Source organism: Zalophus californianus, chromosome 11 (assembly GCF_009762305.2).
Source record: "Zalophus californianus isolate mZalCal1 chromosome 11, mZalCal1.pri.v2, whole genome shotgun sequence".
Lineage (NCBI taxonomy): Eukaryota > Metazoa > Chordata > Mammalia > Carnivora > Otariidae > Zalophus > Zalophus californianus.
The window spans coordinates 108229302-108255366 of NC_045605.1; the positions used below are offsets into that span (position 1 = coordinate 108229302).

At 63.1% G+C, this 26065-nt stretch overlaps 4 protein-coding genes across 7 annotated transcripts; 2 read left to right on the forward strand and 2 right to left on the reverse strand.

Annotated features, from left to right (window-relative positions):
• Nucleotides 1-714: 714 nt before the first annotated feature.
• On the forward strand, nt 715-9866 carry CARNS1 (carnosine synthase 1). The gene is made up of 9 exons (XM_027579846.2): nt 715-726; nt 2069-2342; nt 3171-3260; nt 3519-4006; nt 4234-4408; nt 4500-4585; nt 5313-5544; nt 5655-5935; nt 7678-9866. Exons 1-9 carry the CDS (start codon nt 724-726, stop codon nt 8902-8904), a joined length of 2856 nt encoding a protein of 951 aa, XP_027435647.1. The 5' UTR covers nt 715-723; the 3' UTR covers nt 8905-9866.
• A 1167-nt stretch (nt 9867-11033) lies between these two features.
• On the forward strand, nt 11034-16630 carry RPS6KB2 (ribosomal protein S6 kinase B2). Of its 4 annotated transcripts, none has more exons than XM_027579366.1 (15): nt 11034-11167; nt 11493-11533; nt 11632-11752; nt 12037-12105; nt 12601-12748; nt 13774-13831; nt 13935-14035; nt 14179-14269; nt 14354-14444; nt 14570-14677; nt 15178-15321; nt 15463-15540; nt 15631-15738; nt 15851-15963; nt 16212-16630. In XM_027579366.1, the coding sequence occupies exons 1-15, from the start codon at nt 11096-11098 to the stop codon at nt 16393-16395; spliced, it is 1527 nt and encodes a 508-aa protein (XP_027435167.1). In that variant the 5' UTR covers nt 11034-11095; the 3' UTR covers nt 16396-16630. The 4 variants fall into 4 exon arrangements, with proteins under 4 accessions (XP_027435167.1, XP_027435169.1, XP_027435170.1 ...); XM_027579368.1 differs by having other exon boundaries at nt 15851-15958; XM_027579369.1 differs by having other exon boundaries at nt 15259-15321.
• A 111-nt stretch (nt 16631-16741) lies between these two features.
• On the reverse strand, nt 16742-19185 carry LOC113915217 (protein tyrosine phosphatase receptor type C associated protein). The gene is made up of 2 exons (XM_027581039.2): nt 18816-19185; nt 16742-17583 (listed from the first exon to the last, which is right to left on the reverse strand). The coding sequence occupies exons 1-2, from the start codon at nt 18816-18818 to the stop codon at nt 16966-16968; spliced, it is 621 nt and encodes a 206-aa protein (XP_027436840.1). The 5' UTR covers nt 18819-19185; the 3' UTR covers nt 16742-16965.
• A 130-nt stretch (nt 19186-19315) lies between these two features.
• On the reverse strand, nt 19316-24626 carry CORO1B (coronin 1B). Its single transcript, XM_027581038.2, has 11 exons — nt 24503-24626; nt 23528-23730; nt 23166-23288; nt 22931-23060; nt 22576-22757; nt 22366-22485; nt 21627-21731; nt 21400-21545; nt 21085-21142; nt 19953-20231; nt 19316-19778 (listed from the first exon to the last, which is right to left on the reverse strand). The coding sequence occupies exons 2-11, from the start codon at nt 23726-23728 to the stop codon at nt 19653-19655; spliced, it is 1470 nt and encodes a 489-aa protein (XP_027436839.1). The 5' UTR covers nt 23729-23730; nt 24503-24626; the 3' UTR covers nt 19316-19652.
• Between the last annotated feature and the right edge of the window lie 1439 nt (nt 24627-26065).

The following is a 26065-nucleotide window of genomic DNA, read 5'->3' on the forward strand; positions in this document are numbered from 1 at the left end:
TGTCCGGGCTCTGTCTTCCCCTCACCACAGCCCTGTGGCTGTGACCCGCTGTTCCACTTGGTCGGCCCTCTCTCCCTGGACGCTCCCTGGAGCCCAGGTGTCGGGCTGGGGGGCGGGTGTCCGGACGCGGGCGGCGGGGCGGCGGGGTGGCCGGGGAGGGGGGTGCCGGCTGGGGCCCCGCGCCGCCCCCGCCCCGCACTGGGCATGCCCCGGTCGCTTCTATATAAAGCGGAGCCGCCCGCTCCCGCTGTGCCGCCGCCGCTGCCGCCGAGCCCCCGCCGCTCCGCGCCGCCCGCCTGCCCCGCCGAGCCGCTGCAGCCCTCCAGGTACCCCGGCTCCTGCCCGCGCCCCGGGGAGAGCCAAGGAGGGGGGCTGCGGGGCCAGGGGTCGCGGGGACCCAGCGCGCCCCCCGCTGGAAGGGCGGGGTGCTAGGACCCCAGCGCTGCCAGGCACAACCCTCAAGGCTTGAGCTGGGGGCCTGGGGGGGGGGGGTGTCAGGACCCCTGGGGTCCGGGCGGCAGAAATCCCACCGCCTCCTTGGGTGGGGGTAGGGCAGCCGTGGACACCTGTCAGGGACGGGACACAGGCACCTTTGGGGGCCATCTCTCCGCCCCCGAGTCTGAGGGGCTGGGCAGTGGGGTACAGACCCGGCTGCCCTGACTCCCTCCTTTGTCTCTTTCCCTCTGTCTCTGCCATCAGTCTCTCAGCCACTGCACCTGTAAGATGGTGAGTCTCCTCTGCTCCTTTCCCCAAAAGGCCCAAGCCCCTGGCCAGAGGGAGGGCCCAGAGGGCAGGGTTTGGCACCCAAAAGCCTCACCCTGGGGGCTCCCCTGGGCAGACAGCTCAGACCTATAACCAGCAGCCCATGCTGTGGTTGACTCTCCACTCCAGGTGACATGGGACAAGCAGCTGCTGTGCGCCAGGCACTTCCCCCTCTCCCCCACCAGCCCCGGGGATGGGCACTGTTGGTCCCCTTTGGCATTCATTCATTCTGCGACATTCACTGAGCCCCTACTGTGCATCTGACACCATTCCAGGTTTGGGGACATAGCAGTGCATGAACAGTCTGGGCTCTCAGGGAACACACACCTTCTTCTTCTTTTTGGAACACACCTTCTAAGAGAAGGCACAAGGCTCAGAATTTGGAACTGGTCAGCCTGGAGTTGAGCCCAGGTCTCAGGCGCAGGCCTGCCCTCCCGGCCACAGCACACTGTCTTCCTGTGACTGAAGCCTCACCGGCCTGCTGGGGTGGGACAGAGCAGGTGCCAGGCCCCCACAAGGCCCAAAGAAACCTTGTAACTCACCCAAGGTAGCCCACCTAGGCTGTCCCCCTGAGGACAGGCCCACCTCTGTCCCCACCTGTGGTCACACAGAGCCTCTGAGCTGCCTCATGTGGGAGTTAGCCAGCCTCAGAGAGGGGCAGGGGTGTAAAATTTCATCCAATGAAAGCATTTCCATGGCTCAGAACATCTGAAAAAAGGGCACGGGCTTTTTCCCCTACCAATGCCTAGCACAGGGCTGGACACACAGTAGGTCCTCAAGGCCTACTTAGGTGGCAGTGGAAAGATTCACCTACACATTTAGGTCTCAGCAGAGCTCCATGATGGTAGTAGATAGGTTACCAAGGCCAGAGAGAAATGAGCAGCTCAAGAGTGATTGCTTGGTTCGTTCGTTCATTTATCCTCAATCAACGTTTATTGAGCAGCTATGGTGTGCTAGAACTGCTTCGATGAACAAAACAGACCAAAACCTCTGGTTCTGCGAACCAAGCTAGGGCAGACCTTGGCGTGGCATGGGGGGGGGGGGCAGTGGTCCAGCCAGCAGCACATTGCTTTCTACCCCCAGAGCCCCGGAGCACTGCACCTACGTTTTACAAACCACCTCTACCTACGTGTTCCTGGTGACAGGCCTTCATCCCCTAGCCCAACTCCATCCCCTCCTGGTTCCTAGGACAGTGTCTGCCCTGAACATAACCCAAGGTTAGGGGTGTGGAGGGCTTATATCCTTGGGTGACCTAACGTGCCATTTGCCCACTCTGCCCAAGACCCACCACTTCTGCCCCTCTCAGCTCTCCCTGGATCCGCTGGGTCCCGAATGGGACTGCCCCCTGGGCTCCAAGGACCTGGAGGAAGAGGAGGGCCCATGGGGAGGAGGCTCTGGCCTGCCGCCCCCAGACTGCTTCCCCGGCTCCTGGCGCCACGACGTGGGCCTGGACTGCAAGGGCTCCCTCGAGGGGGCGGAGACCCGGGCCTGGACCGTCTACTACTATAGCCTCCTGCAGAGCTGTCTGCAGCAAGCTGGCCTTCCGGAGACCCAGGACCGCAGCCAGGTGCCCCGCACAGGTGCCCAAGGGCTCCAGGGAGGGGGGAGCCCCTGGGGGGGAGGGGGCGCCCTCAGCCCAGCCTGCTTCCCATCCCTGTCAAGGTCAGCCCCTTCCCCCAGGCTCTGGCTGGATCTGGAGCCAGGGAGGTCAGGCCAGTCAACCTCCGGCAGACAAGCATTGTTTCAAAGGGCATCTGGCACCAGTAAAGTCAGAGATCAAGGCTTCCCTCCTGTCCCCAGAAGACCCAGCCGTGGGATTTGTCATCCACGTTCTGTGGAGCCAGAGCTTCTACAGACGTGTCTTGGGAGCTGCTGTGGAAGCAGCTAACAGTTGGGACCCAAAACTCCTTCCCTGTTTTATCTGTTTTATTTTTATTTATTAATTTTTACATCTGTTTTAAAGATTAGGTGGCCACAAAGGTTTTGTGTGGACAGAGGGTTCACAGCCAGAATACATGAAAATCACAGACTGGGAAACTGAGGCCCAGGGACTCCTCCCCGCCCCCACCACACTGCATGGGGGCCACGGGTCTCAGAGACAGTCAGTGTCAAAGCCCAGGCTAGAACCCAGCTCTCCAGTCACTCAGCCTCCAGTACCTTCCAGGCTAGCTGCAGAGAGGAGGGAGCCAGCCTCACTGGGTGGGATGGGCAGGCAAGCTTCCCTTTCCCTTTCCGGGCGTCTTCTCTGTCCTCTCTACTCTTCTCAGCCCACACTGGCAAGGACCTTGGGGGCCCCCGGGGAGGGGGGGGAGGGCGGGGCTACGGGGCAGGGAAGGGTAGGCAGAAAGATAGCGGGGGAAGCCCCTGTTGAGCTTGGCAATGTTCTCCCCACCCCACCCCACCCCCAGGCTGCCCTGGTGCGGAGGTGACCTTATGCGTTCTGGGATCCCCCAGCACCTTTCTGTCTGTGCTGCTGGAGGGTGGGGTCCAGAGCCCGGGTGAGTATGTACCCAAGCTCCCCCGCCTGCTCCTACAGAAAGGGCAGCCCTGCTCTGGCCCGGCCACATCCCGAAATACCCACTGACTCTGGCAAGTGCCTGCATTCTGCCGGGCCGGCTGCCATGCTCTGAGTGGGGGTGGGTTCTGGGAGCAGCTGCCCCCACTACCCAGGGCCCCGGGCTGGAGGCGAAGGACATGGGGGCATTAAGCCTTCCCTGGCCTTCCCTGGCCAGCAACCCTCCTCCCTCTGCCCATAGGAAACATGCTCCTCTGCCTGTCCCCTACTTGGCTGACAAAGGTGCCAGCACCTGGGCAGCCGGGCGAGGCGGTCCTGCTGGTCTCCAAGGCTGTGAGCTTCCACCCAGGGGGCCTGACATTCCTAGATGACTTTGTCCCCCCACGCCGAGCCACCTACTTCCTGGCGGGCCTGGGGCTGGGACCTGGCCGGGGTCGAGAGGCAGCTGAACTTGCCCGTGACCTGACCTGCCCCACCGGAGCCTCGGCTGAGCTGGCCCGGCTGCTGGAGGACAGGCTGCTGACAAGGCGACTGCTGGCTCAGCACGGTGGTGTGGCTGTGCCAGCTACCCTGGCTTTCACCTATAAGCCCCCGGCACTGCTGCGGGGAGGGGAGGCCAGCCCGGGCCTACGGCTGGTAGAGCTGAGTGGCAAAGAGGACCAGCAGACACTGGTGAAGGAGGAAGTAGGGGCCTTTCTGCACTCCGGGGCCCTCGCTGATGCCCTGCAGGTAACAGGCCCCTGCCTCCCGAGGTCTGTGCAGATGCCAGCAGGATGGGACCCATGGATGGTCACCTAGTCCTGCTGGGAAGTTGTCCCCAACTTGGAGCCCTCCTGCTGGCGTCTCTCTCTCTGTGGCAATCCCCTCCCTTCTTACCTCAGTTTACACATCAGATCCTATGGTACCCCACAGGTCCATGGGGTGGTAAGGAGACCCCCTTCCCCTCCCTGTTGCAGGTGGCCGTGAAGCTCAGTGGCTGGCGCTGGCGGGGGCGGCAGGCAATGCGTGTGTACCCTCGAGTGGAGCTGGGCACAGTGGTGGACACGGTGCTGGCGCTGCTGGAGAAACTGGAGGAGGAGGAGAGTGTCCTGGTGGAGGCTGTGTGCCCACCTGCCCGGCTACCCTTCCCAGGTGAGAGCCACCTGCGCCAGCCAGGAGTGGGAGCTTGGCTCGCCCTCCTGGCTGCTCTGTGCCGGGCTCAGGCCTCGCTGTCCTTCCCCAGGCAGTGCCCCACCTGGCCCCGAGCTGGCTGTGCGGATCTGTGCCGTGGTATGTCGGACACAGGGTGACAGGCCCCTGCTGAGCAAGGTGAGCGTGGCCCAGGTTTAGGTCCCGACCCTGCCGCCACACCCCAGCCCAGCCCTAATGAGCTGCTGCTGAGGGCCCCGGGCAGAGAGAAGACATAATCTTTGGGGGGAATCCCGGTGGCCTCTAGGAGGACTCCTGCGTCTGACGCTTTTTCCCCTCCCTTTCCACCCTTCCTGCCTCAGGAGCTCTGCCTGGTACGGGGTATACCAGGGCCCAGGGCTGAATCCTCTTACCCACAGAAGAGGCTGACCCAGGGTCTCTGAACTGCCAGTGTCTGGAGTCCTTTAGGAGGGGCCTCCAAGCCAGGGAACTCAAGGCAGCTTGAGGACCCTCCCGGGAACACAGCTCTGAGCCAACCTGAGGGAGAGTCTGTCAACCCTGCCCTCATGGAGGTCTAGGGTGGGGCACACCAGGGTGGCACAGGCCCCCAGGCCTGCAGGAGCTAGGAGCAAGCGTGCTTGGCGCCTTCAAGGAGCAGAGACCCCGGCTGGGCCTGGAAGCCTGGGTAGAATCCCCTTAGGGTCTAAAGGACCAGAGGGGCAGAGGCGGGGGAAAGTGGTTTGTGCAGCGGAAGCCACAGAGGAGGACTGGGCTGCTTGAATGTCCAGTGAGAGGTCTGGCCTGGACCTCGGCACCAGGGTAGGTGTTCAGGGCATGGGTGTGGGGGGTGGCATTAGTCCTGGGACGGCTCCTCCTGGGCCAACACCCTCAGCCACACCCTGCCCAGGTGGTGTGCAGCGTGGGCCGCGAGGACCGGCCTCTGCGGCACCAGAGCTCCTTGCCACAGACGCTGGAGGTGGCACTGGCCCGGTGCGGCCTGGGTGAGACGGGACAGGTGGCGGTCGTGCGACGGCGCGTCAAGGCGGCGGCCGAGGCCGCGCTGGCCGCCGTGCTGGCCCTGGAGGCCGGCCTGAGCGCTGAGCAGCGCGGCGGGCGCCGGGCCCGCACGGACTTCCTCGGTGAGTGCGGACGGCCCCGGGCGGGGGCCGGGGGCCGGGGGCCGGGGGCGAGGCCGGAGGGCAGCCGGCGCTGAGCCCGCGCCCCCCCCCCCCTCCACCGCCCGGGCCAGGCGTGGACTTCGCGCTGACGGTGGAAGGCCGCGCGCTGACCCCCGTGGCTCTGGAGCTGAACAGCGGCCTGTGTCTGGAGGCGTGCGGCGCGCTCGAGGGGCTGTGGGCCGCGCAGCGCCCGCGGTCGGCGGCCGAGGACGCGGCGGCCGCGCCGCTCGTGGAGACCATGCTGCGGCGGTCCGCGCACTGCCTCATGGAGGGCAAGCAGCTGCTGCTGATCGGCGCCGGCGGCGTCAGCAAGAAGTTCGTATGGGAGGCGGCGCGCGACTACGGGCTTAAGGTAGGCGGGGCGCGGGGCGGGGCCGGTCCGAAGTCCCGGCCCCAGTGGTGGAGGCGGCACCCTGGGCGCCCGGGCGCGGAGGGCTTCGGGGCGGGGCCAGCACCGCTGGGGGCGGAGCCTGCGCTGGGCGTGCCCGCTGGGGGCTCCAGAGCCCAGGAGTAGGGGTGGGGCCCGCTGCCCCGCCCAGGTTAGAAATTTAAACTTTTTTTATTTACTTATTTGAGAGAGAGCGAGAGTGAGAGAGCACAAGCGGGGGTGGGGAGGCGGCAGCAGAGGGAAAGGGAGAAGCAGTTTTCCTGCTGAGCAAGGACCCCGGTACGGGACTGGATTCCAGGACCCCGAGATCATGACCTGAGCAGAGGGCAGAGGCTTGACTGACTGAGCCACCCAGGCGCCCCAGAAGTCTAGACTCTTTTTGGCCTCTGGCCGAATTCTGTTTCAGCGAGCCCCCTCCAGGGCAAAAAGAGCCCACTGCAGATGGGCTGGAGGGGCGGGGGCGTCATTCAGGGTTAGGACCAGAACCGGGGCCTTGAATGCCAGGGGAAGGAGCCTGGCCCTAACCTGCAGGAAGGGCAGGCCCTTCGAGGTTGAATTCCTGAGGGCACGAGTAGGGTGCTGAAGAGCAGCTTACAGGTCCCTAATCAAGTTCACAGCAGTGGCCTCGCATTAAAGAATCTGGAGCCATGCAGGCAGAGTAGGCATTCTTTTCTTTTTCAAGATTTTATTTATTTATTTGACAGACAGACAGGCGAGAGGGAACACAAGTAGGGGGAGTGGGAGAGGGAGAAGCAGGCTTCCGGCGGAGCAGGGAGCCCGATTCGGGGCTCAGTGCAGGGCTCCATCCCAGGACCCTGGGATCATGACCTGAGCCGAAGGCAGACGCTTAGCCACTGAGTCACCCAGCCTCCCCCAGAGTAGGCATTCTTATCCCCCATTGAACAGGTAAGAAAACAGAGGTCAGGTTCTTCCTGGCTCTAATCTACCACAATGGCTCCTCTCCCCTCCTCCACAGTACCACACCCTCTTGGGAATCCGCCCCTCCAGCCATTCCTATGCCTCTTCACTCCCTGCCTTGCACATTGTGCTCTCCACTTGGAACGTCTTTCTACTCCTCATGCTGCCAAGTGTTACAGTGCTCACAGCCACGCTCCCCTGTCTCTTCAGGAGCAGCCTCTGCCCTGGGAACCAGCTGCTTTGTGTCTGTGTTCCCCCAGCGGGCAGTGAGATTTGGGGCGCAGGGCCCCACTGATTCCTCTGTGGGCACCCCTGGGGTCAGAACTCTTTGGGTGAATGATGACCAAGAGCATGATGCCCAAAGACACCAGGCCACCTGTCCCTACCCCCAACCTGGTAGTTCCACTACAGCTGTGGTCAGAGTGAGAATGAGCCCATGTCAGAGTGGGTTCATTCTCACTCTGGGTGGTTCATTCTCTCTTTGCTCCAGCCCCTCCTGCCCGGATCACACCCTTTCCCTTGTGCTGCCATCTTTCCTCTGGCTTTTACTCAGCTCCCGGCCTAAGCATTGCCTCCTTTCGGCTGCCTTCCCTCCCCTCCAGGCGGGGTTAGATGTGCCAACGCTGCACCTTCCATGTAGTCAATCATCAACAAATATTTTTTTGAGCCCCTAGAACTGGTGAGTCGGTCTCTCCTGAGGGCCAAAACCACGTTCTAGGCCCCATCCAATCTCCCCAGTGTCCAGCACAGGCTAAACTGGGTGTGTTGTGCTCTGGTGCTTTCTGCAGCTGCACCTGGTGGAGTCGGACCCCAACCACTTTGCGTCCCAACTGGTGCAGACTTTCATCCACTTTGATGTGACAGAGCACCGGCGGGATGAAGAGAATGCACGGTTGCTGGCGGAACTGGTGCGGGCCCGTGGCCTGCAGCTGGATGGCTGCTTCTCCTACTGGGATGACTGCCTAGTGCTCACGGCCTTGCTCTGCCAGGAGCTGGGGCTGCCCTGCAGCCCCCCAGCTGCCATGCGCTTGGCCAAGCAGAAGAGCTGCACCCAGCTGCACCTGTTGCGCTGCCATGGCCCACCCTGGCCTGCGCCCTCCCTCCACGCTGTGCCCTGCTGCCCGCTGGAGAGTGAGGCTGATGTGGAGAAGGCCGTCCACCAGGTGCCCCTGCCAGGTGTCATGAAGCTGGAGTTCGGGGCAGGCGCAGTGGGTGTGCGGCTGGTGGAGGACGCGCCACAGTGCCACGAACACTTTTCCCGGATCGCCCGCGACCTGCAGGGGGAGGCCGACCACCCCGGCATTGGGCTGGGCTGGGGCAACGCCATGCTGCTGATGGAGTTCATTGAGGGCACCGAGCACGATGTGGACCTGGTGTTGTTTGGTGGGCGACTGCTGGCCGCCTTCGTGTCCGACAACGGCCCCACGAGGCTGCCCGGCTTCACGGAGACGGCAGCCTGCATGCCCACCGGGCTGGCACCTGAGCAGGAGGCCCAGCTGGTGCAGGCAGCCTTCCGCTGTTGCCTGGGCTGTGGGCTGCTGGACGGGGTGTTCAACGTGGAGCTCAAGCTGACTGGGGCTGGGCCGAAGCTCATCGAGATCAACCCTCGCATGGGCGGCTTCTACCTGAGAGACTGGATCCTGGAACTCTACGGTGTGGACCTGCTGCTGACAGCAGCTATGGTGGCCTGCGGCCTGCGGCCTGCCCTGCCCGCCCGCCCTCGTGCCCGTGGCCACCTGGTGGGGGTCATGTGCCTGGTGTCCCAGCACTTGCAGGTGCTGAGTTCCACCGCCAGCCGTGAGACCCTTCAGGCTCTTCATGACCAGGGCCTGCTGCGCCTCAATTGGCTGGAGGAGGTCCTGGTGCCGGGCGAATACGAGGAGCCCTACTGCAGCGTGGCCTGTGCTGGGTCCAGCCTGGCTGAGGCTCGCCTCCGCCTGCTGGGCCTCTGCCAGGGTCTGGGCATCGATGGGCCCCACTACCCTGTTGCCCACTTCCTGTCCCACTTCAAATAGTGCCTCTCTTCCTGGACCCCTGCCCCAACCCTGGCCTGGCCCCCCCAAGGCCTCAGGTCTGTTCCAGAATAACAGGGCCATTTGACACGAAGGCCTCCTGAGCTTGAGGACCACAAAAAAAGTATCTGGGGCAGGGGGGCTACTGGCCCCTCTTGCTGTCAGTCCGGCACAAAGGCCCCAGTCCTGCCCCACGAGTCTAGCCATGGAGAAACAGCAACAGCTGCGTGCATACACGCAAGCACACGTACATGCACGCGGGCGCACACACACACACTGCAGGGAGGCGGGAGTGGGCCCAAACTTAGCCCCTCTTTGTCATCCCTCCAGGTCTGTCTCTCCTCCTGCAGCCTACAGGAAGAGAGAAGCTGGCTGGCCCCTGGCCTTGGACAAATCCCACAAAAGCCTGAGACGAAACACCCTGTCTTCTTACTCTTAACCCTCATTTAGCAAATTCCAGGATATTTCTAGAGTCCGCTGACAACTTTTGGCAGTGCCCTGCTTGCCTCGTTTGGCCTGAGCAGTAGAAGCTGGTGCCCTGGGGTCAGCAGGAACCATCTCCTCTCCAGGCAGACACTATTGCCCCATTCTACAGATGAGGAAAACAGGCTCAGAGAGGAACAACCATAGCCTCAAGGTCACACCACAGTAGCTGGGGGGGGGGGGGTCAAGGGACGAGATACAGGGTCCAGGTTTCCACTTTTACTAAGTCTTACGTGCCCGCTCTAAACCGCACTCACCTCCCTGCCATCATTCATATGTGGCCTTAAGACGAGTGAACGCCCCCTCCCATGCAGCACACATCTTCTCCACCAAACTTTGGTGGTTTGGCCTCTGGCATAACTAACCGGCATTGGCAGAGGAGAGTCTACACTCCCTTCCTGATTCAGGGGAGTCTGCTTCGATAACTCTGCCCCCTGTGCAGCGCAGGAGCTGGGGCTCGCTCCACAAGCATCCCTCTCCAAATAAAGGCTTATGAACTAATGAAAGGTCTGGCATCTGGTTCATGTGACTTGGACAATACCCCTCAGGCTCAGCTAGATGGGAGTTGGGGATGGGAGGAAGGAGAGGTGGCTAGGGGATACCTGTAGCATCTGGAGCTAAGGATAAAACACCCTACTGGCGAGGCCTCTGTGTTCGCCGTGAGCAGGGGCCTGCCGTGGTCACTCACAACGGGACCCAAGCCTGAGGGTCTCTGGAGGGTGGAATTGCAACCAGAGGGCCACATCCAACTAAACAACCTTCTTCCAGCCTGGAGACTCCTGACTTCTGTCCAGCTGAGTTCATATTTAGCCTCCCCATCCAACTGGAATGCACATCCAGACAGCCTCCAACAGTCAGAACTCATCCAAGACCTAGTGTGGCCCAAATTCACCCCTACAGAGCTCCATGCAACGAGAATCCATGCCCAAATCTAAAGTCACAGACCAGGTTTTGTGTATTCATTCACTCATTATTTTAACGAAGTTTTATTACGTGCCTATTCTGTCCCAGATAGCGAAATTACTAAATGTACTTAAATTGGCAACGAAGCAAACTCCAGCACAAACCCGTATTTACGGGTGTATCAATGAGACCCAAACCCTTTCTGGCAAGAACCTGGCAAAAAAGCCCAGCCTGACCTGAGCGTGGGGCAGTCACCCAGTAAATGTTCTGATTTGCAGGGTCCTTGAGGCAGGTGTCACGTCAGGGAGACTGTGATGCAGCAGCCTCTCGGGGGAGAACAGAGAAACGCGACTTGCCTTTCGCCGCCCAGCCACCCTGCCAGCGCGCGGCTTAAACCGGGCTGGGGATTAAATTTACACCAATACTTGCATGTGCTTCTGCCCCATCCAAACTCAAACTCTTCCCAGAACCAAGATGAGCGCCTTCTAGGCTTCCCCTGTCCGGTGCCACCCCCGGGGAGCAGTGCTGCGAACACTGAGGGTTCCGTCAAAGAGTGTTAGACGGGCTTCGGCACCCCGGCACTCTGGAACTACAGTTCCCGAGAGGCCTTGCGCCGGGCGCCATCTTTTCGCCCCGCCAGACTAAGTGGCCGGCTGGAGGGGGGGGGGGGAGCCTCATGCGTCATCGGCGCGCGCGGCCGCGGTCGCGGAGTGATAACGTACAACCCCCCCCCCCCGCCCCGCCCCCCGGGCTGTCAGTCTGAGCGCGGCCAAGCACGGGCCGAAGGGCCCGCCGGGCCGGCGCCGCTATGGCGGCCGTGTTTGACCTGGACCTGGAGACGGAGGAAGGCAGCGAGGGCGAGCCAGAGTTGAGCCCCTCGGTGAGTGGTCCTCCCGGGCGCGGCTCGATCCCGGAGCCGATCCCATCCTCCAGGCGGTGGAATCGCCCTGGCTTCCCCCAGCCAGAGCGTCTCTGAGCCCGGCCCCTATTAAGCTCTGACCCACCCTCACTCACCCCGACCTGTCTTTCAGGCCCCAGCCCTTACCCTGGTTCTCCCTTTTCTGCCCTGGACCTCTCCTCCCCATTGCTGGCCCATCGCCCGCCAGCTCCATCCCTGACCCCCTCCTCTCCTGGGCCAAGTAGTCCGGCTTGAGGGGGAGGGATCCCGGTGCCTTCCTTGGCTCTTACCCCTCGGTTTCTCGCAGGACGTGTGTCCCCTTGCCGAGTCGAGGGCGGCTGGCCTGGAGTGAGTGAGGGTTGTGTTGGGGGAGGGAGGGTATGGGCTGGGGAGGGAGACATGGGGAGTCCTGGAGCCTTGCCCCCATTAACTTCTTGTGTTAATAGGCCTGTGGGACACTGTGAGGAGGTGGAGCTGACTGAGACCAGTGTGAATTTGGGCCCTGAGCGCATCGGACCCCACTGCTTTGAGCTGCTGCGTGTGCTGGGCAAGGGGGGCTATGGCAAGGTATTGGCCTTCCTTCCTCACTGGTCTCCCTGCCTCAGTCTTGCAGCAGCAAAGGGTCTCAAAACAAATTAAACTTGTAAATCGGTCGAGCCTCCATAGAACGCTGAGGTAAAAGCATAAAGCAGGGAAAAGGCCGATCCTCTCGGAATCAGACTTGACATCTTTACTGCCCCACCCTTGGGTGGGCCCAGGCCTCTTGGTCTCAATGCCAGAGCTGCAGGGTGGAGCTTTTTTGAAGATAGGATGTGGAGAGGGAGGTTGATCCTGTCTCCCCTGCCCTACAGGTGTTCCAAGTGCGAAAGGTTCAGGGCACCAACTTGGGCAAAATATATGCCATGAAAGTCCTGAGGAAGGTGAGTCATTTGTTCAGCCAACAAATCCTTGCTCGGTGGCTGCCGTCCTCCATGCACGACTCCAGGCTTCCGGAAGACAGTAGTGAACATGATGGAGGAGATGGCCCCTGTCTTGGGCATTGGCTGGTTTAATGTCAGTTGTGGTGGTGTTGTTTTGCAGTAATTCCCAACCGTGGGCAATACTGCCTCTACAGTTTTGAGTCACAACTAAATAGGGGTGCTACTGGCATCCAGTGGGTAGAGGCCGGGGCTGCTGCTAAACATCCTACGATGTACAAGACAGCACCCACAGCAAAGGATTATCTGCCTGAAATGTCATTAGTGACAAAGCGGAGAGGTACCTCTAGAGGATAAATCAGTCCTTGAGAAGGATGATCACTGGTAGCGGAATTACGGAGAAATAGAATGGAGCGATAAAGGGTGGCAGGAGGGTAATGGCTGGAGGGACTAAAGGTGCCCGAGGTGCCCACCTTCTGATTGATCCCGCCTCTTCAGGCCAAAATTGTGCGCAACGCCAAGGACACAGCACACACGCGGGCTGAACGGAACATTCTAGAGTCAGTGAAGCACCCCTTCATTGTGGAACTGGCCTATGCCTTCCAGACTGGTGGCAAACTCTACCTCATCCTCGAGTGTCTCAGTGGTATGAGCAGGGGCCCAGCCAGGGAACCAGGGCCAGGGAACCAGCCAGGAAGCACTGGGAGCTCTGGGGGAAGCCTGGAGAGATGTGTGTAGAATGGCTAGGGGGCCCCCACACCCATCCATCTGTGTGTCCATCCGTCCCATCGTTCATTCATTCAGCAAACGTCTGTCCAGCACCTGTTGTGTCCCTCACCTGTACTGGGGGTGGACGGGAACGCTCGGAGCTTGTGCAGAAATCCAGTGGCTTGTTTTGTCCATTTCCACTACCCCTCCATGGCCTGCGTGCCCTCTGTCCAGTTGGGTCCCAGATCCCGCTGGTTCATTCTCAGCAGTGTCCTTCATACTCTCCGCTCTCCTGAGGGGATGGCAGGGGTCACAGTTGTTCCTAACTGGGCCTGAGGCCTTCGGCTCACCCTCTTCCATGAACTCCCAGGGTCATCGTCTCAGCACGGAATTGTCCCCGACGCTCCTACTAACAATTACTCGGCTCCCTGTAACTGCCCCGGTGAAGCCTGGCCTCCTTGGCCTGGTGCCCCCTGTTGGCCATGAAGCGGTTGGGGCCCACTTGCCGCCAGGTCCTGTCTGCACAGATGAGCCCTGTGAGCGCCAGTCCCCACATCCATCGCGGCACCCCTCGATTCTCACTGTTACCCTGGGCTGTGTCCCCTCACGTTAGGAGTCATTTGCCTCCTCTGTGATATTTTTTGCATTAAGCTCTTGGAGCTGTTGCCTCAGTCTGGCATATTAGAGCACCTGTGTGCATGTCTGTCTCCCCATTAGACTGAGCATCCTGAGGGCAATGGCTGGGTCTCCTCATCTCTGTGTCCCCAGCTTCACCCAGCACAGGGCCAGACACCCGAGTAGGCGTCGGTAGATGTTTGCTGAATTGAATTGAATCCCCACGGCAGCTGTGTGAGGCAGGTAGGGCCGGAATTATGAGTCCCACTCTCCCCAAGAAGAAACCGAGATTCAGAGAGCAAAGATGCTTGTTCCCAGCACACAGCTGCTGACGTGTTTGTGTCACAGGCGGTGAGCTCTTCACGCATCTGGAGCGAGAGGGCATCTTCCTGGAAGACACGGCCTGGTAGGTGTTCCTTTCTGCCTCTCTGGAGGGGCTCCAGGGATGCTCTTCGCTCAGAGCCCAGCCCCCCGCCTACCCTTGCCTTCACCCTGTCCTGTCTCTGCAGTTTCTACCTGGCAGAGATCACACTGGCCCTGGGCCATCTCCACTCCCAAGGCATCATCTACCGGGACCTCAAACCTGAGAACATCATGCTCAACAGCCAGGGTGCGCGTGTGTGCACCGCCCACCCCCACCCCCCCCCATGCTGCCGTGTAGCTGCATATGTTGGGTTGGAATCTGCAGGGAGGGCTGAGGGGCACCACCCGGTAGGCCAGGGCCCTGACCACCCCCTCCAAAATCTTCCTCAGGCCACATCAAACTGACAGACTTTGGACTCTGCAAGGAGTCGATCCATGAGGGCGCCGTCACCCATACTTTCTGTGGCACCATTGAGTACATGTAAGTGGCAGCTGGCTGGGACCAGGGGTCGGGAGGACTGCCGGGAAGGGCCCTGCCTGGCTGATGGTTTCCCCTGGCCCCCAGGGCCCCTGAGATTCTGGTACGCAGTGGCCACAACCGGGCGGTGGACTGGTGGAGCCTGGGGGCCCTGATGTATGACATGCTCACTGGATCGGCAAGTCCAGCCTCCTTGGGAGGAGGGGCGGTGGGGAGGGGGGTGGGACGGGGGTCCTCATCTCGGGCCAGGGCCAGGGCCTGGGGGGAGGCCCGCAAGTCTCCTCTCACCCTTGCCTTCTCCAGCCACCCTTCACTGCAGAGAACCGGAAGAAAACCATGGACAAGATCATCAAAGGGAAGCTGACGCTGCCCCCCTACCTCACCCCGGATGCCCGGGACCTTGTCAAAAAGGTGGGCTCCTCCGGTCCCTGGCCCAGCCCCCAGTGTCTTCTAGGCCCTGCATGGAATCCTGAGTTTCTCTGGGCTGTGGGACACCCCTGCCTGTGTAGTATGCCTTTGGGATGAAAGAGCATTGGCTTTGGGGTCCAAGACGCTGAGCTTGCGCCTTCACCCTGTTGCAGACCAGCTGATGACCCCGCTGCACACACCCCTAGTCCCAAGTCTTAATCAGCGGAACATTCACGATGAGCTAGCTGCTCTCCCATCGAGAAGGCATTTGCTGGGGGTAAAAGTGGGAGGCTAGGCTTGGAGACTGGATCCCACTGCAGTGCCCTAGTGCCCCCAGCGACCGGGTGCCTTTGCGAAGGCTTCATGCAGAAGGGCCCATTAGACCAAACCTTGGGAGGCCTAAGGTTGTCTGTAGGTGGAGACGACACTCCTGAGGCCTTCTCCCCACCACACACACACACACACTCACTCACTCACTCACACACTCACCTTTCCCTGCCCAGGCCAGTCCGCAGGAACATGGAGGAACACACAGTCAATGCCTCTCCCCCAGACAGACCCTCACCCTCTGCCCTTGTCTGCAGTTTCTGAAGCGGAATCCCAGCCAACGGATCGGGGGTGGCCTTGGGGATGCTGCTGATGTGCAGGTGGGTCTGGGACCACCAGGAGGGGGCAGGGCTGAGCCCCCAGGGTACCAGGGGGGCAGGCAAGGCCTTAGGCGAGAGGGAGTTACTGAGGGAGTCAAGGATGGTGAAATGATGAGATGTTTGGGGGCCCTCTACCCACAGAGGCACCCCTTCTTCCGGCACATTATTTGGGACGACCTCCTGGCTCGCCGCATCGACCCCCCTTTCAGGCCCTCTCTGGTAAGCGGAGGACCCATTGGTCTGGGGGCAGGTGGAGGACCCGTCCTGGATGCCCCCTGACCCCTCCTCCCCGCTCGGGTCTACCCACAGCAGTCAGAGGAGGATGTGAGCCAGTTTGACACCCACTTCACGCGGCAGACGCCAGTGGACAGTCCCGATGATACGGCCCTCAGTGAGAGCGCCAACCAGGCCTTCCTGGTGAGGTCCTGGGTGGCCTGAGGGTTATGGGGGCCCGGGCAGGATTGTGGCTAAGGAGTGGTGGACACTGAGTGTCGTCCGGCCCTGCTTTCGCTCCCCCCAACCCTCACAGGGCTTCACATATGTGGCACCCTCCGTCCTGGACAGCATCAAGGAGGGCTTCTCCTTCCAGCCCAAGCTGCGCTCCCCCAGGCGCCTCAACAGCAGTCCCCGGACCCCGGTCAGGTACCACAGGACAGAGGGGAGTGTGTAGCTGAGGCAGGAGGCCGGTTCTAGCTTTGGCTCTGCCAATCCACCCCAGGGCTGCCTCTCAGTGCTAGTCTGTTTTCTCATCCCTGGGACCCCTTGTGGTGGGGGCTGCCTGGCTGGGCACTTGACCTCACAGCCTCTGTACCTGGGGGTGGGGGTGGGGGGACATCGGCCCTCTGACCCGAGTGCCAGTACGTGCTGACTCACCTTGGTTTCCCCCGCAGCCCCCTGAAGTTCTCGCCCTTCGAGGGATTCCGGCCCAGCTCTGGCCCACTGGAGCCCATGGAGCCCCCTCTACCTCCTCTCCTGCCGCCACCGCCACCACCCTCGAGCACTGCCCCCCTCCCCATCCGACCCCCCTCGGGGACCAAGAAGTCTAAGAGGGGCCGTGGGCGCCCAGGGCGCTAGGAGGATGGGCAGCCGTGAGGGCAAGTGGGGCCCTGGGCCAGTTCCAGGGACCTGGAGGTGTGTCTGGGGTACAGGAGTGAGTGCGTGCGAGAGCGGGTCTCGGTTGGGGTGGCTGTGCCCCTGAACCATGTTCGTGAAGGGCCACAGGCTCTGGCTGTCAGGGGAGTGGCCTCGCCACCCAGCTGGCCTGCAGTTGAGCTGTGCCCTTGGAGAATTAAAATACTGAATCATGGCACTGACCTGGCTCTTCCCTTGGACCTCTGGGGGGGGGGGCAGGATTGGGTGGGGCTGTGCCAAGAGGAGCCCCTGCTCCGAGATGGGAAGGGTCACTACAGGACCACAGAGCCACAGGGCTGGAGGGGTTTTATTTCAGATGACCCCCGTGCCCCTAGGAGTGGGCGGCCTTCCTGGTGGGGACAGGGATGCGCGGCTTTGGGGACAGAACCAGTGGGGGAGCGATCGTCTGAGACGCTTACATTGCGGAGGGGGGTGGCGGTGTGGGTGACGCTGGGTCCAGGGCAGCTTGGGACACACAGGCACAGTGACAGGGATGGGACACCACACTGGCGCTTACAGTGCGGTGACGTGGAGGCCCCGGCCCCCAGAGGCTTCGGCGCTGTCCCAGGCCGCGCTGCCAGCAAAGGCGTGCAGGTCGCTCAGCAGGGCCTCGGCGCTGCCCCCCGAGCCCGCCGGCCCCTGGCAGCTGAGGCCCAGGCCCCCGCCGGTGTTACTGTCATGCGCGTCCTCAGCCGGCTCTGGGAGCTGCTGGGGGCCGGGCCCCAGTCCGCCTCGCTGCTCCTCTTCCTGGGACTCTCTCCCCCCTGGGCCGCCCGCCAGCTGGTAGTCCTCCTCTGCGTCCTGCTCGTCCTGCTGCTCATCTGGGGCCTCGGCGCACGTCTCCGGCTCGGCCCGGGCCCGGAGCCAGCGGCCCGGGGGGCTGGCCCAGAGGAGGCGGCGGGTGCGGCCCCACAGCGCGGCGCCCAGGCGGGCCGGGTGGTAGTAGCCCCCCGAGTCCCGGCTGAGGCGGCGCCAGGCCAGTGCCAGGCCGGCGACCAGCAGCAGCAGCAGCAGCAGCAGCACGGCCACGGCCACGGTGCTGGAGCTCCCACTGTCCTCGGCGCTGCTGCCCGAGCCCAGGACCCCTGGCAGGCCCAGCAGCGTCCCGAGCCCTAGGGCACAGGGCAGGTCCTGCGGGGAGACGGGCAGGGGGCAGTCAGGGGCCGGGTGACCGGCTCCTCAGCTGCCTCTTGGGCAAAATGGGCACCATCAAGCGGGAAAGTCCACGTCCTACTGGGTCCGCAAGGCCCTGGTCCTTTGAGATGTGGCCCTGGACCCCCCTCCCGCCCCCGCCCGCGCCCTGCATGAGCCTGCGCCTGCCACGGCCCTGTGTGCTGGCTGTTCCCTCTACACCCAGGATGCTCCATCCCCCCGAGAGCCGCACGGCCGCCGGCCCACTTTGGCCCAGACTGTCCGCGTGAGATTCCCCGTGAGGCCCAATCTGACCTGGAGTACTGCCCTGCCTCTCGCCTCTGCAGCCGGCCCGGCCGCGCTCTACTTTTCTCTCCCTCGTACTCCTCACGCTGCCTGCCTTACCTGCCCCACCAGAGCAAACAGCAAGGAGACAGGGGTCTTCCTGGCTCAAGCGCTCATTTCTGGCACACACAGTAGGTGCCCAGTAAATACTGGTCGGACGTGTCAAGACTCTGACGGTGGGGTTTGGGGGTGGCGATGGGATGCGGAGGGAGGGAAGGAAGGAATCTGGGAGGCCGGTGTTGGGGTTGGCTCTTCCCGAGGCGCGGGAATGGAAGGGCCAACTCTGAGACAACTGTTTACCCTCCACTTGATCGGGGCTCAGGATGGACCCCTCTTCCTCTCCCACCCACAGGACTGCCCCAGCTGCAGCATTTCCGTTCAGCTCCCGTCCCCGGGGGCCTCAGGCTTGTAGGGCTTGGGGGCTGGGGGAGGCGGGTGTCGCTACCAGAGGAAGCCTGCGGTTGGAACGGGGCAGGGGGGAGGTGTTGGTGGGGGGAGGGGTGCCGAGATTCAAGCAAGCCTCCCCTTCACCCGGGGCTCTGTTTGCCCAGGCTCCAGGGACGCAGGTAGGTTCTGTGCCCAGGTCCCAGCTCACCAGCAGAACAGGCGAGAGGGTCTGTCAGAGGTTCCTGAAGGGGGGCCGGGCCTGGAGAGGGGTGCTGGGGGGGGTACACCCTGAGTCCCGGGGAGGCCTACCTCTGAGGCGAGGTAAGAAGGCCCAGCTTCTGCCCCACGCTTGCCCTGGGTCTCCCTTCTCTGCCCTGGGCCAGCTGCTTCTGCTCCTGGGCCCCAATGTGGGGGTCCTCTCTTAGTGCCCAGGGCCCAGACATGCCGGCTCTGACCTCCTGTGGCCCCCACCGCAGGACCCAGTGGGCTCCGGTGCTCACCATCAGTCCGCCGGCCTCGGTGCTTGGGTGCCCGCCACCAGCTCTGGCTGTGTTGAGTGGAAGTGAGCTCTGGCGCGCTCAGCTGCAGCTAAGGGTTACTGGGCGCTTCCGCTTCCTGCTCACATACCCCACCCGGCCCTCTCTGCCATAGGGCCCTGCTTGGGGGCCGTGGGCCTCTCGGGGACCACCCTAACCCTTACACTGGGGGGCCTCACAGATCTCTCACCGGGTGAGGCCGGAGCTGTGAAGCCTGTGGCCAGGCCTCCAAAAGGAGGACCCAGGCACCAGCTCAAAGCAGGACGCAGTCCTGGGCGTCCACAGCTCTGTGGCCTCAGTTTCTCTAGCTGGCGGAATTCAGGGAAGTGATGACTTGAGGGGGGGGGATGCTCATGGCCCTCAGACCTTCCTCCCATCTGTGATCCCTGTGGGCCGGCCTCCTCTGCCCCCAGCATTCCAGACTTCCTTTCCCAGCCCCACCTTTTGCAGAGGGCAAACCTGGCTTTTAGAAAGAGAATTTTATTTGGAATGAAAATATAGAGCTTGTCCCTCCCACTTCCTCCGGGAGGGAGCAGGGAGCTGGGGGGAGATGGTCCCTCAGAGTATAAGTTTGCCTTGATACAAAAATCCTCCACAGTAACAATGACAGCCAGGCAGTGGCTCCAGCCCGGGGCCCACGGGATGGGTCGGGATGGACTGCCCCTGAATGTGCCCCAGAGGCCCTAGGCAGGGGGCAGGAGACAGCCAGCTAGTGGTGTGACTTGCCAGCAGAGGCTGGGTGAGGAGGGAGCTCGGAGGAGGAGGAAGTGAGGGGGAGCGGGATCCCCTGGGCCTGTGGTGCTATGCGTCCCCATTCTCCATGCGGCCGAGCTGCTCCTCCAGGCGGCCAATGCGCTCCCCCTGCTCCTTGACCAGCGCCCTCAGCGCCCGCAGCTCCTGCATCACCTCCTCCAGCTTCCCAGCCTCCTGCAGGGACGTGGGGGCAGCAGTCAGGGGGCGCGGAGCTGCAGCCCTCCCCCAATCCACCAGGCCAGGGCCTGAGCCCGACAGCCTGGCCGGAAAGGTTCAGGCACGCGCACAGCAGACCGGGGTGCCGACTGGGGGAGCTGGGGCGGCGGCGGGGCGGGGGGGGGCACGTACCGCGGCTCCGGCGAGGCTGCCGCTGGGGACAGTCGTGTGGATGGACGCAGCGGAGGTGGAGGCCCCGGGGCGGGCCGAGCTCGGGGCCGCGGCAGGCCGGCTATCGGATAGTACGTTGCGCCTGCTGACCTTCAGGTCCCGCTGCTTGCTGGGCACATAGGCCTCCCGCAGGGAGATGAGGATGGGGCTGGCATCCTGCCCACTCACCCACTCCTCTGCCTCCAGGGCCGCCTCGGGCCCGGCTGTGTCAGGGTACAGATCGTCCTGGAAGAGGTCCGACTGGGCAGGGGGTGGGGGAGGTCCGGATCAGCCGGGGGCCCAGTGGCAGGGTCCTCTTGTCTTGTCTGGACCCTGGGTAGCCACCTCCTCATTGTTCTCAGTCCCAGGCCTGAACCCTGTCAACCCATCCTCCAACGGCCTGGCCCCAAATGGCCTCTCTAAAGCCCAAATCTCTCGTTTCACTTCCTTTCGGGATATGGCCAACAACTCTTCTCAGAAGCCTTCCTAATGCTCCTAAGCACGGGTCAGCCACGTGGCTTCACAGGATTCTGGGAGCCCTGTCTGTGTCCCACGGACTGTGAACCCCGCCAGCCTCATTCATGGCTTTCCTCCCTGGGATGTGCCTGGCACGCCGAATGGCTCACTTGGCGAACGCTGGCTGGAGAAGAACGAGGCTCGTCCAAGGTTCTTGGCTGGGCATCTGAGGCCAGGCCACACGTGGATCGATCCCCTCTTCGTGGGAGTTTCCACCACAGCCAGCCTCCCGACCCTCTCTCTGTTCTTACCTCCGTGCCCTTTGCCTGGCCTTGACCCACCGTTGGCACGCCCCACCCTAGCCATGCTGTTGGGTCCTGCCTTGCCTGCCACAGGGAGCCCTGCACAGCGGCCTGACATCTGTCTCCGGTGGCTCTTCCAGAGCAGGGCCACAGCTCCCCCCGTCTCACCCCGTCTCACCGCCTGCTTGGCACCGTCCAACGCCTGGCGGCAGGCCAAACCCATCCTGGGTGTCTCTCCAGCCCATTGACCACATCCACATTCAACCACGTCCCGTTCACAGGTCTCAGCCCGGTCACCCCCGCAGGGCCTGTCCGCTGAGGAAGGGAGTGGGTGGGCAGGGGACCAGTGGCCTCACCTTTCTCGGCACCGTCATGACGATAGGCTCACACTTGCGCTCATGCAGTTTGTAGAACCTGCGAAAGGGGAGGGGGGGGACCGTGGGTGGAACCTCCCCCTCACAGGCTCTCCTGGCTCCCTGCACTCTCCACTTCCAGGCCTCACCCCAGCCCCTCCACGGTCGGACCTTGACTCTGGCCCTGCTGCGGGCTGGTTCCCGCTCCTCAGCAGCCTCCGAAGGTCTGCCCTCTCACCCTGCCCGGCCATGGCCGGGCCTCTGCCGCTGGGGCCAACTCATCCCTCTGCAGCCAGCCACCCGGGGGGCCCTTCTTACCGGGCGATCTCGCACTTGCTGACCTCCAAGCCCCTCTTAGGCATGCTGCCCATGCCCCTCTGGGGCTCCTTGCTGGTGAATGTGTTCAGGAAGTGGATATAGGGGGGCTCATCTGTGATCTCAAAGTACCGGATGCTGGAGTCACCCTGTGGGGTGGGAGGCGGCAGGGGTCAGCACTCAGGAACGCAGTCTTCTTCCCTGCCCCCATCCGCCCTGCCTGGCCCCACCTTGCCGCAGACGTAGACCACGCCGGTGTCGGGGTCGTAGAAGGGCAGCAGCGCCCCATTGCTCGAGTCCAGTTCCTGCAGGGCCATGGGTTCCTCAAGGTTTTCCTGGCACATGGGGTGGCGGGCAGTGTGAGGCCAGGCCAGGACTTTCCTTCCCTCTCCTCACCGTCCCAGCCCATCAGGACTGGCCCCAGGCTGCCTCCCATGCCGGCTGGCACTGTCCCCACCAACGCCAGATGGGTTCTCTCCCCGGCTCCTGGATCCCCTCCACTCCCAGGATCCCACTTCCCTGGCCTACTCCAGGCCTTTAGTCCCTACCACGTGGGAGCGGGGGGGTGCCAGGCAGCACTACCCCGTCTCAGAGGGATCCACGGAGGTCACTATACAGAAGCCACAGGGCTGTGGGACAGAACACTCCAGGAGAAGGGCTGGGAGGCCTCCCGGGGGAGGGGGCCTCGGCACTGGGTCCCCAAAGGACAGCCAGATTGGAACAGGCAAGCAAAGGAGGGAAGGGCCTGTCAGTTGGCAAGAACAACGTGGGCTAAGGCCTGGAGGAAGCTGGAGGCAGCAGGGGAGGCTGGAGAGCGAGGGGCAAAGGTTCCAGGTCCCGAGAGCCTCAGCTGCCAGGCTGAGAACCTGCGGCCCACAGGCCTCTCCGGGGTGACTCCCGCCCTCCGTGCCCAGGGTGCGGTCCAAGGCTCAATCAAGCCTGTCCCGCCAGCTGGCCATGGCCACTCACCGGGTCCCACAGCGCCAGCTGCCGCTCGCTCATACGGCTGAAGCCTGTGGTGAACACCTTGCCATCGGCCAGGAAGATGGCCCGCATGGGACGGGCCCCTTCGTGAGCCTTCTCCCTCTCCTGTCCGGGGAATGGAGTGGTCAGGGCGGCACCCGACAGAGCCCCTCGGCCTGCCCGCTACCATCCTAGGCCCCCTGGGGGGCCACGTACCGCCACCAGGGTGCCCCGGCGGGGGTCGATGATGCGCACACTCTTGTCCTTGCAGGCAGAGCAGAAGAGGCTGCCATTGCGGTTCCAGCTGACGTTGTAGATGAGGTCGGGGTGCAGGCTGTCCAGGCGGTACAGCTCCTCCGCCGTGCCCACGTTCCAGATGAGCACCACGTTGTCACAGCCTGCCGGGCAGGGGGCCGTTAGCCCACCCTCCAGGGGTCACACCCGGCCCCTTGACCTCTGCGGGCCTCGGCTTTACCACCTGTCCGATGGGCCTGGGAGAGGGTGTGGGTTCCGGGGCTGCACACAGAGGGGGGCAGGAGGGTGGGGGGGGGCGGGGGGGGGCGGTGCGGACCTGCGCTGAGCAGCACGTTGCGGGCAGTCGGGTGCCAAGTGACAATGCCCACCCTCTTGGTGTGTCCCTCCAGTACCGCCACCGGCTCTGTCAGCGGGGACGTGAGCCCGTTCTCCGGGATCTGCCACACCTGCGGGAGGGGTGGGGATGCCAGGTGAGACCTCTGCGTGGCCCAGCTGCTGGCGGCCTGGAGCCACACCTGCGACCCGGGCGCAGCCACAGCCCCGAGCCTCACCATGACCGTACAGTCCTCCGAGCCGCTGGCGATGACCTCATCGTTGTGGGGACACCAATCGATGTCCAGGACGGGTCCCGTGTGTCCACACACCGTCGGGTAGGCCTTGTCGATGCGGCCCGTCTGCGGGCATGAGAGGGGCAGTCAAGGGTAAGCGGGAAACGTCTGTTGCCTCTGACCCTGACTCGCTGGCAATAAAAAAATCTCTACCTGTGCTAACGCCTCTTTCAGGCAATAAATCTGGATTATGACACCTGCCCAGCAGTGTGGGGGTGGGCAAGATATGGAAGGTGAGGTGAGCAGAGAGGCCTCGTAGGTGTGGCCAAGTCTCCAGTCCTTTCCCCAGCCCTGAGGGGGCCCACCTTGCTTAAGGGGAGCACCAGGAAGGCACCCCCGCCGCTGGCCTCCACGATCACAGCCAGGAACTTGGGATTGACGGCACAGAAGGTGCTGTCCCAGGTGACACGGGACACTCGAATATCTTCATAGCACTGGTCATTCTTGACCGGCTGTCCAAACACGTGCCGGAATTTGCTCTGCCGAACCACTTTGCGGAAGGACATGTCTGCAGGGTGGAGAGACTTCGATCAGCCCTCACCCATCCCAACAACCTCAACCCTCCCAGGGCTGCACGAAGGGAGATGGGGAGGCTGCAACCAGGTCATGGGAACCCTCTTGGCTTTTAGCTTCCCCAGTTACAGAACGGGGTCACAGGTGCAGTCCCTGGCTGCCACCCACCAAGGGGGCATCTGAGGTCGGGGGGGGCGGGGAGTGCACTGACCCAAGGCCCACACTGCTGAGTCCTGAGGGGCTTTGCAGGACCCTACCCAGGCCCCTCCCTGGCTCTGGTATGTGTGGGGGAGGTGGGAGGTACCCAAGCCAGGGCAAGCTTAGCTCCTCTGTGGGTCCCAGTCAGTTCCAAGCATGCTCCTTCCTGCCCAGGATTTGGAAGTTGGGTGATGGGGAAAGGTCTCCAAAGTGGAGCTGCGCCAGGCCCCAGTTCTGAGCCCCGGGGAATGTGCAGCGCCTGCAGGAATGTGCAGGGAGCCCCAGGCCGGTCCAGGGGGCCTGGCAGACCTGGGGGGCAGGGGGCAGGATGCCGCTCCCGGCCGCAGAGCATCCCAGGGCGCCCTCGGAGCAGGGTCCAAGGTGAACCGTGGCGGGGGGGGGGGGGTAGAGGCTCGTCGGCCACAGGGAGTTGGGACTGAGGGGGGAGTGCCGCAGAGGGTAAAGGCTCCTCGGACTCGCGACCCCCCACCCCAGCCTCCCGCAGCTCCGCTCCCGCAGGCCCGCCCGGCCCCCCGCCCGCGCCCCCAGCTCCGGCCAGCTGCGCTCACCGGGGACGCCGGGGGCTGCGGCACCGGCCTCGGGCGGCTCCGGATCCCAGCCTCTGGGAAGCAGGAAGCGGGAATCAGGAAGTGACAGAGGAGCCGGGGGCAGGGGGCGGGAGGGGCGGGGCGGGGGCTCGCGGGGGCGGGGCCGAGGTCACGCGCGGAGGGGCGGGGCGGGAGACGACGAGCGGGGCCCCGGACTCCCCGAGCGCCGGGGCTAGGGGAGCGCAGGCGGTGGCTCCTGGGCGAGCCCTGCCCCGCAGGCGCCCGGGTCCCTCCGGGGCGAAGGGGCAGGGACAGGGGTGGGGGTCGGGCTGGAGGGGCTGTGGGTGCGGGGTGCAGCCCGCCGGCCGACCGCGGCCCCTTCCCGGCCCTGCTCCTCTGGCTGTGCCCTCGAGAGTACCAGGATTGGGTGGAGCCCGCGGTGCCAAGCCCCCATCCCAGTGCATACTTCCGGGTGCCCCAGTCCACCCCTGACTCCAAAATACAGTATCCAGGCTGACAGTCGATATATTCCCGTGCCTCTTTTTAAAGGTTAAAAAAGTACACGCTCGTGATGAACAATGTAAATACAACATCGGTGTTTTAAGGGGCACGTGGAAGGCCCAGCCAACTCAATGTTTCCGTTGAACACCCCTGGGGCCTGCTGGGCCTCCTTATTAAAAAGAGAAATGGGGACATGCCCCCTGCCAGATTCCAGCCTAGTGGTCTGTCTGCAGACGTCTCCCTCCTAGCTAGCTCCCAGGACAGGAGCCCAGACTGGCCTCCTCAGATCTACCCCATCCCTGTCCGTGTCCCACGCTGGGGGGACTTGGGTGTCCCTGTAGGTCTGACAGGCAGAATCTGTCCCTTCTGCCTGGGGCTGGTGTCCCTGGGGCACTGGCCACCTCCCTCATCTTCCTTGAGGTGATGGTCAGGGTCTCTTTCCCAGAAAAAGACAGGTAGGTGGAAAGAGGAAGGAAGAGCAAAGCCAGGAGTCTTATCTGGGGCAGCAGGAGGCCCCACTGTGTGTCTCGCACAGGCTGGGGCTTATACCCTATTCACCCCCCTGCCCACTCCCTGAAGAGGAAACAGCTCAGAGGGGAAGGGTGCCTGCCCCAGGTCATCCCACCAAGATTTAGCCCCCATCTGTTTGGCTCCAAAGTCCTTGCTTTTCCCTCTGTTCCACACACCCTGGGACAGGCCGGCCCTTCCAAAAAAGGACAGGAATGAGGGTGCTTTGGAAGAAGGAATGCTGCCACTAAGCCTCTCTCTCCATTGTGCCCTCCAGGCAACAGCCAGGGGTTGTCTAAAGCCCAAACCAGACCCTCCCCTCGGCTCACTGTCACACTTGAAACAATGCCCATAGTCCTTGTGCCCCCCATATGTTACCTTCCTCTGTCCTCTCCCTGCATGTGGCCCCGTGACGCGGACCCTCCTGTCCCCGAAACAAACCACCTTCTTTCCCACCCCAGGGCCTGGGTACTTCCTGCTCTTTCCATCCGGAAACTCTCCCCCCAGCTTGTGAAAAGGCTCCATCCCTCACTTTCTCCAGGTCTCAGACCAACCCCTCGCTGGTCACTCTGGCCC

Excerpts from the sequence above, each read along its gene's own strand:
- CARNS1 (XM_027579846.2), top strand. Across the intron at positions 4,007-4,233 it reads CCCTCGCTGATGCCCTGCAG|GTGGCCGTGAAGCTCAGTGG; the intron begins GTAACAGGCCCC and ends TCCCTGTTGCAG. Across the intron at positions 4,409-4,499 it reads TGCCCGGCTACCCTTCCCAG|GCAGTGCCCCACCTGGCCCC; the intron begins GTGAGAGCCACC and ends GTCCTTCCCCAG.
- RPS6KB2 (XM_027579366.1), top strand. The coding sequence starts at position 11,096 with ATGGCGGCCGTGTTTGACCTGGACCTGGAGACGGAGGAAGGCAGCGAG. Across the intron at positions 11,168-11,492 it reads AGCCAGAGTTGAGCCCCTCG|GACGTGTGTCCCCTTGCCGA; the intron begins GTGAGTGGTCCT and ends GGTTTCTCGCAG. Across the intron at positions 15,739-15,850 it reads GCGCCAACCAGGCCTTCCTG|GGCTTCACATATGTGGCACC; the intron begins GTGAGGTCCTGG and ends CAACCCTCACAG.
- CORO1B (XM_027581038.2), bottom strand. The coding sequence starts at position 23,728 with ATGTCCTTCCGCAAAGTGGTTCGGCAGAGCAAATTCCGGCACGTGTTT. Across the intron at positions 22,758-22,930 it reads CAACGTGCTGCTCAGCGCAG|GCTGTGACAACGTGGTGCTC; the intron begins GTCCGCACCGCC and ends CCTGCCCGGCAG. Across the intron at positions 20,232-21,084 it reads TCATGACGGTGCCGAGAAAG|TCGGACCTCTTCCAGGACGA; the intron begins GTGAGGCCACTG and ends CCCCCTGCCCAG.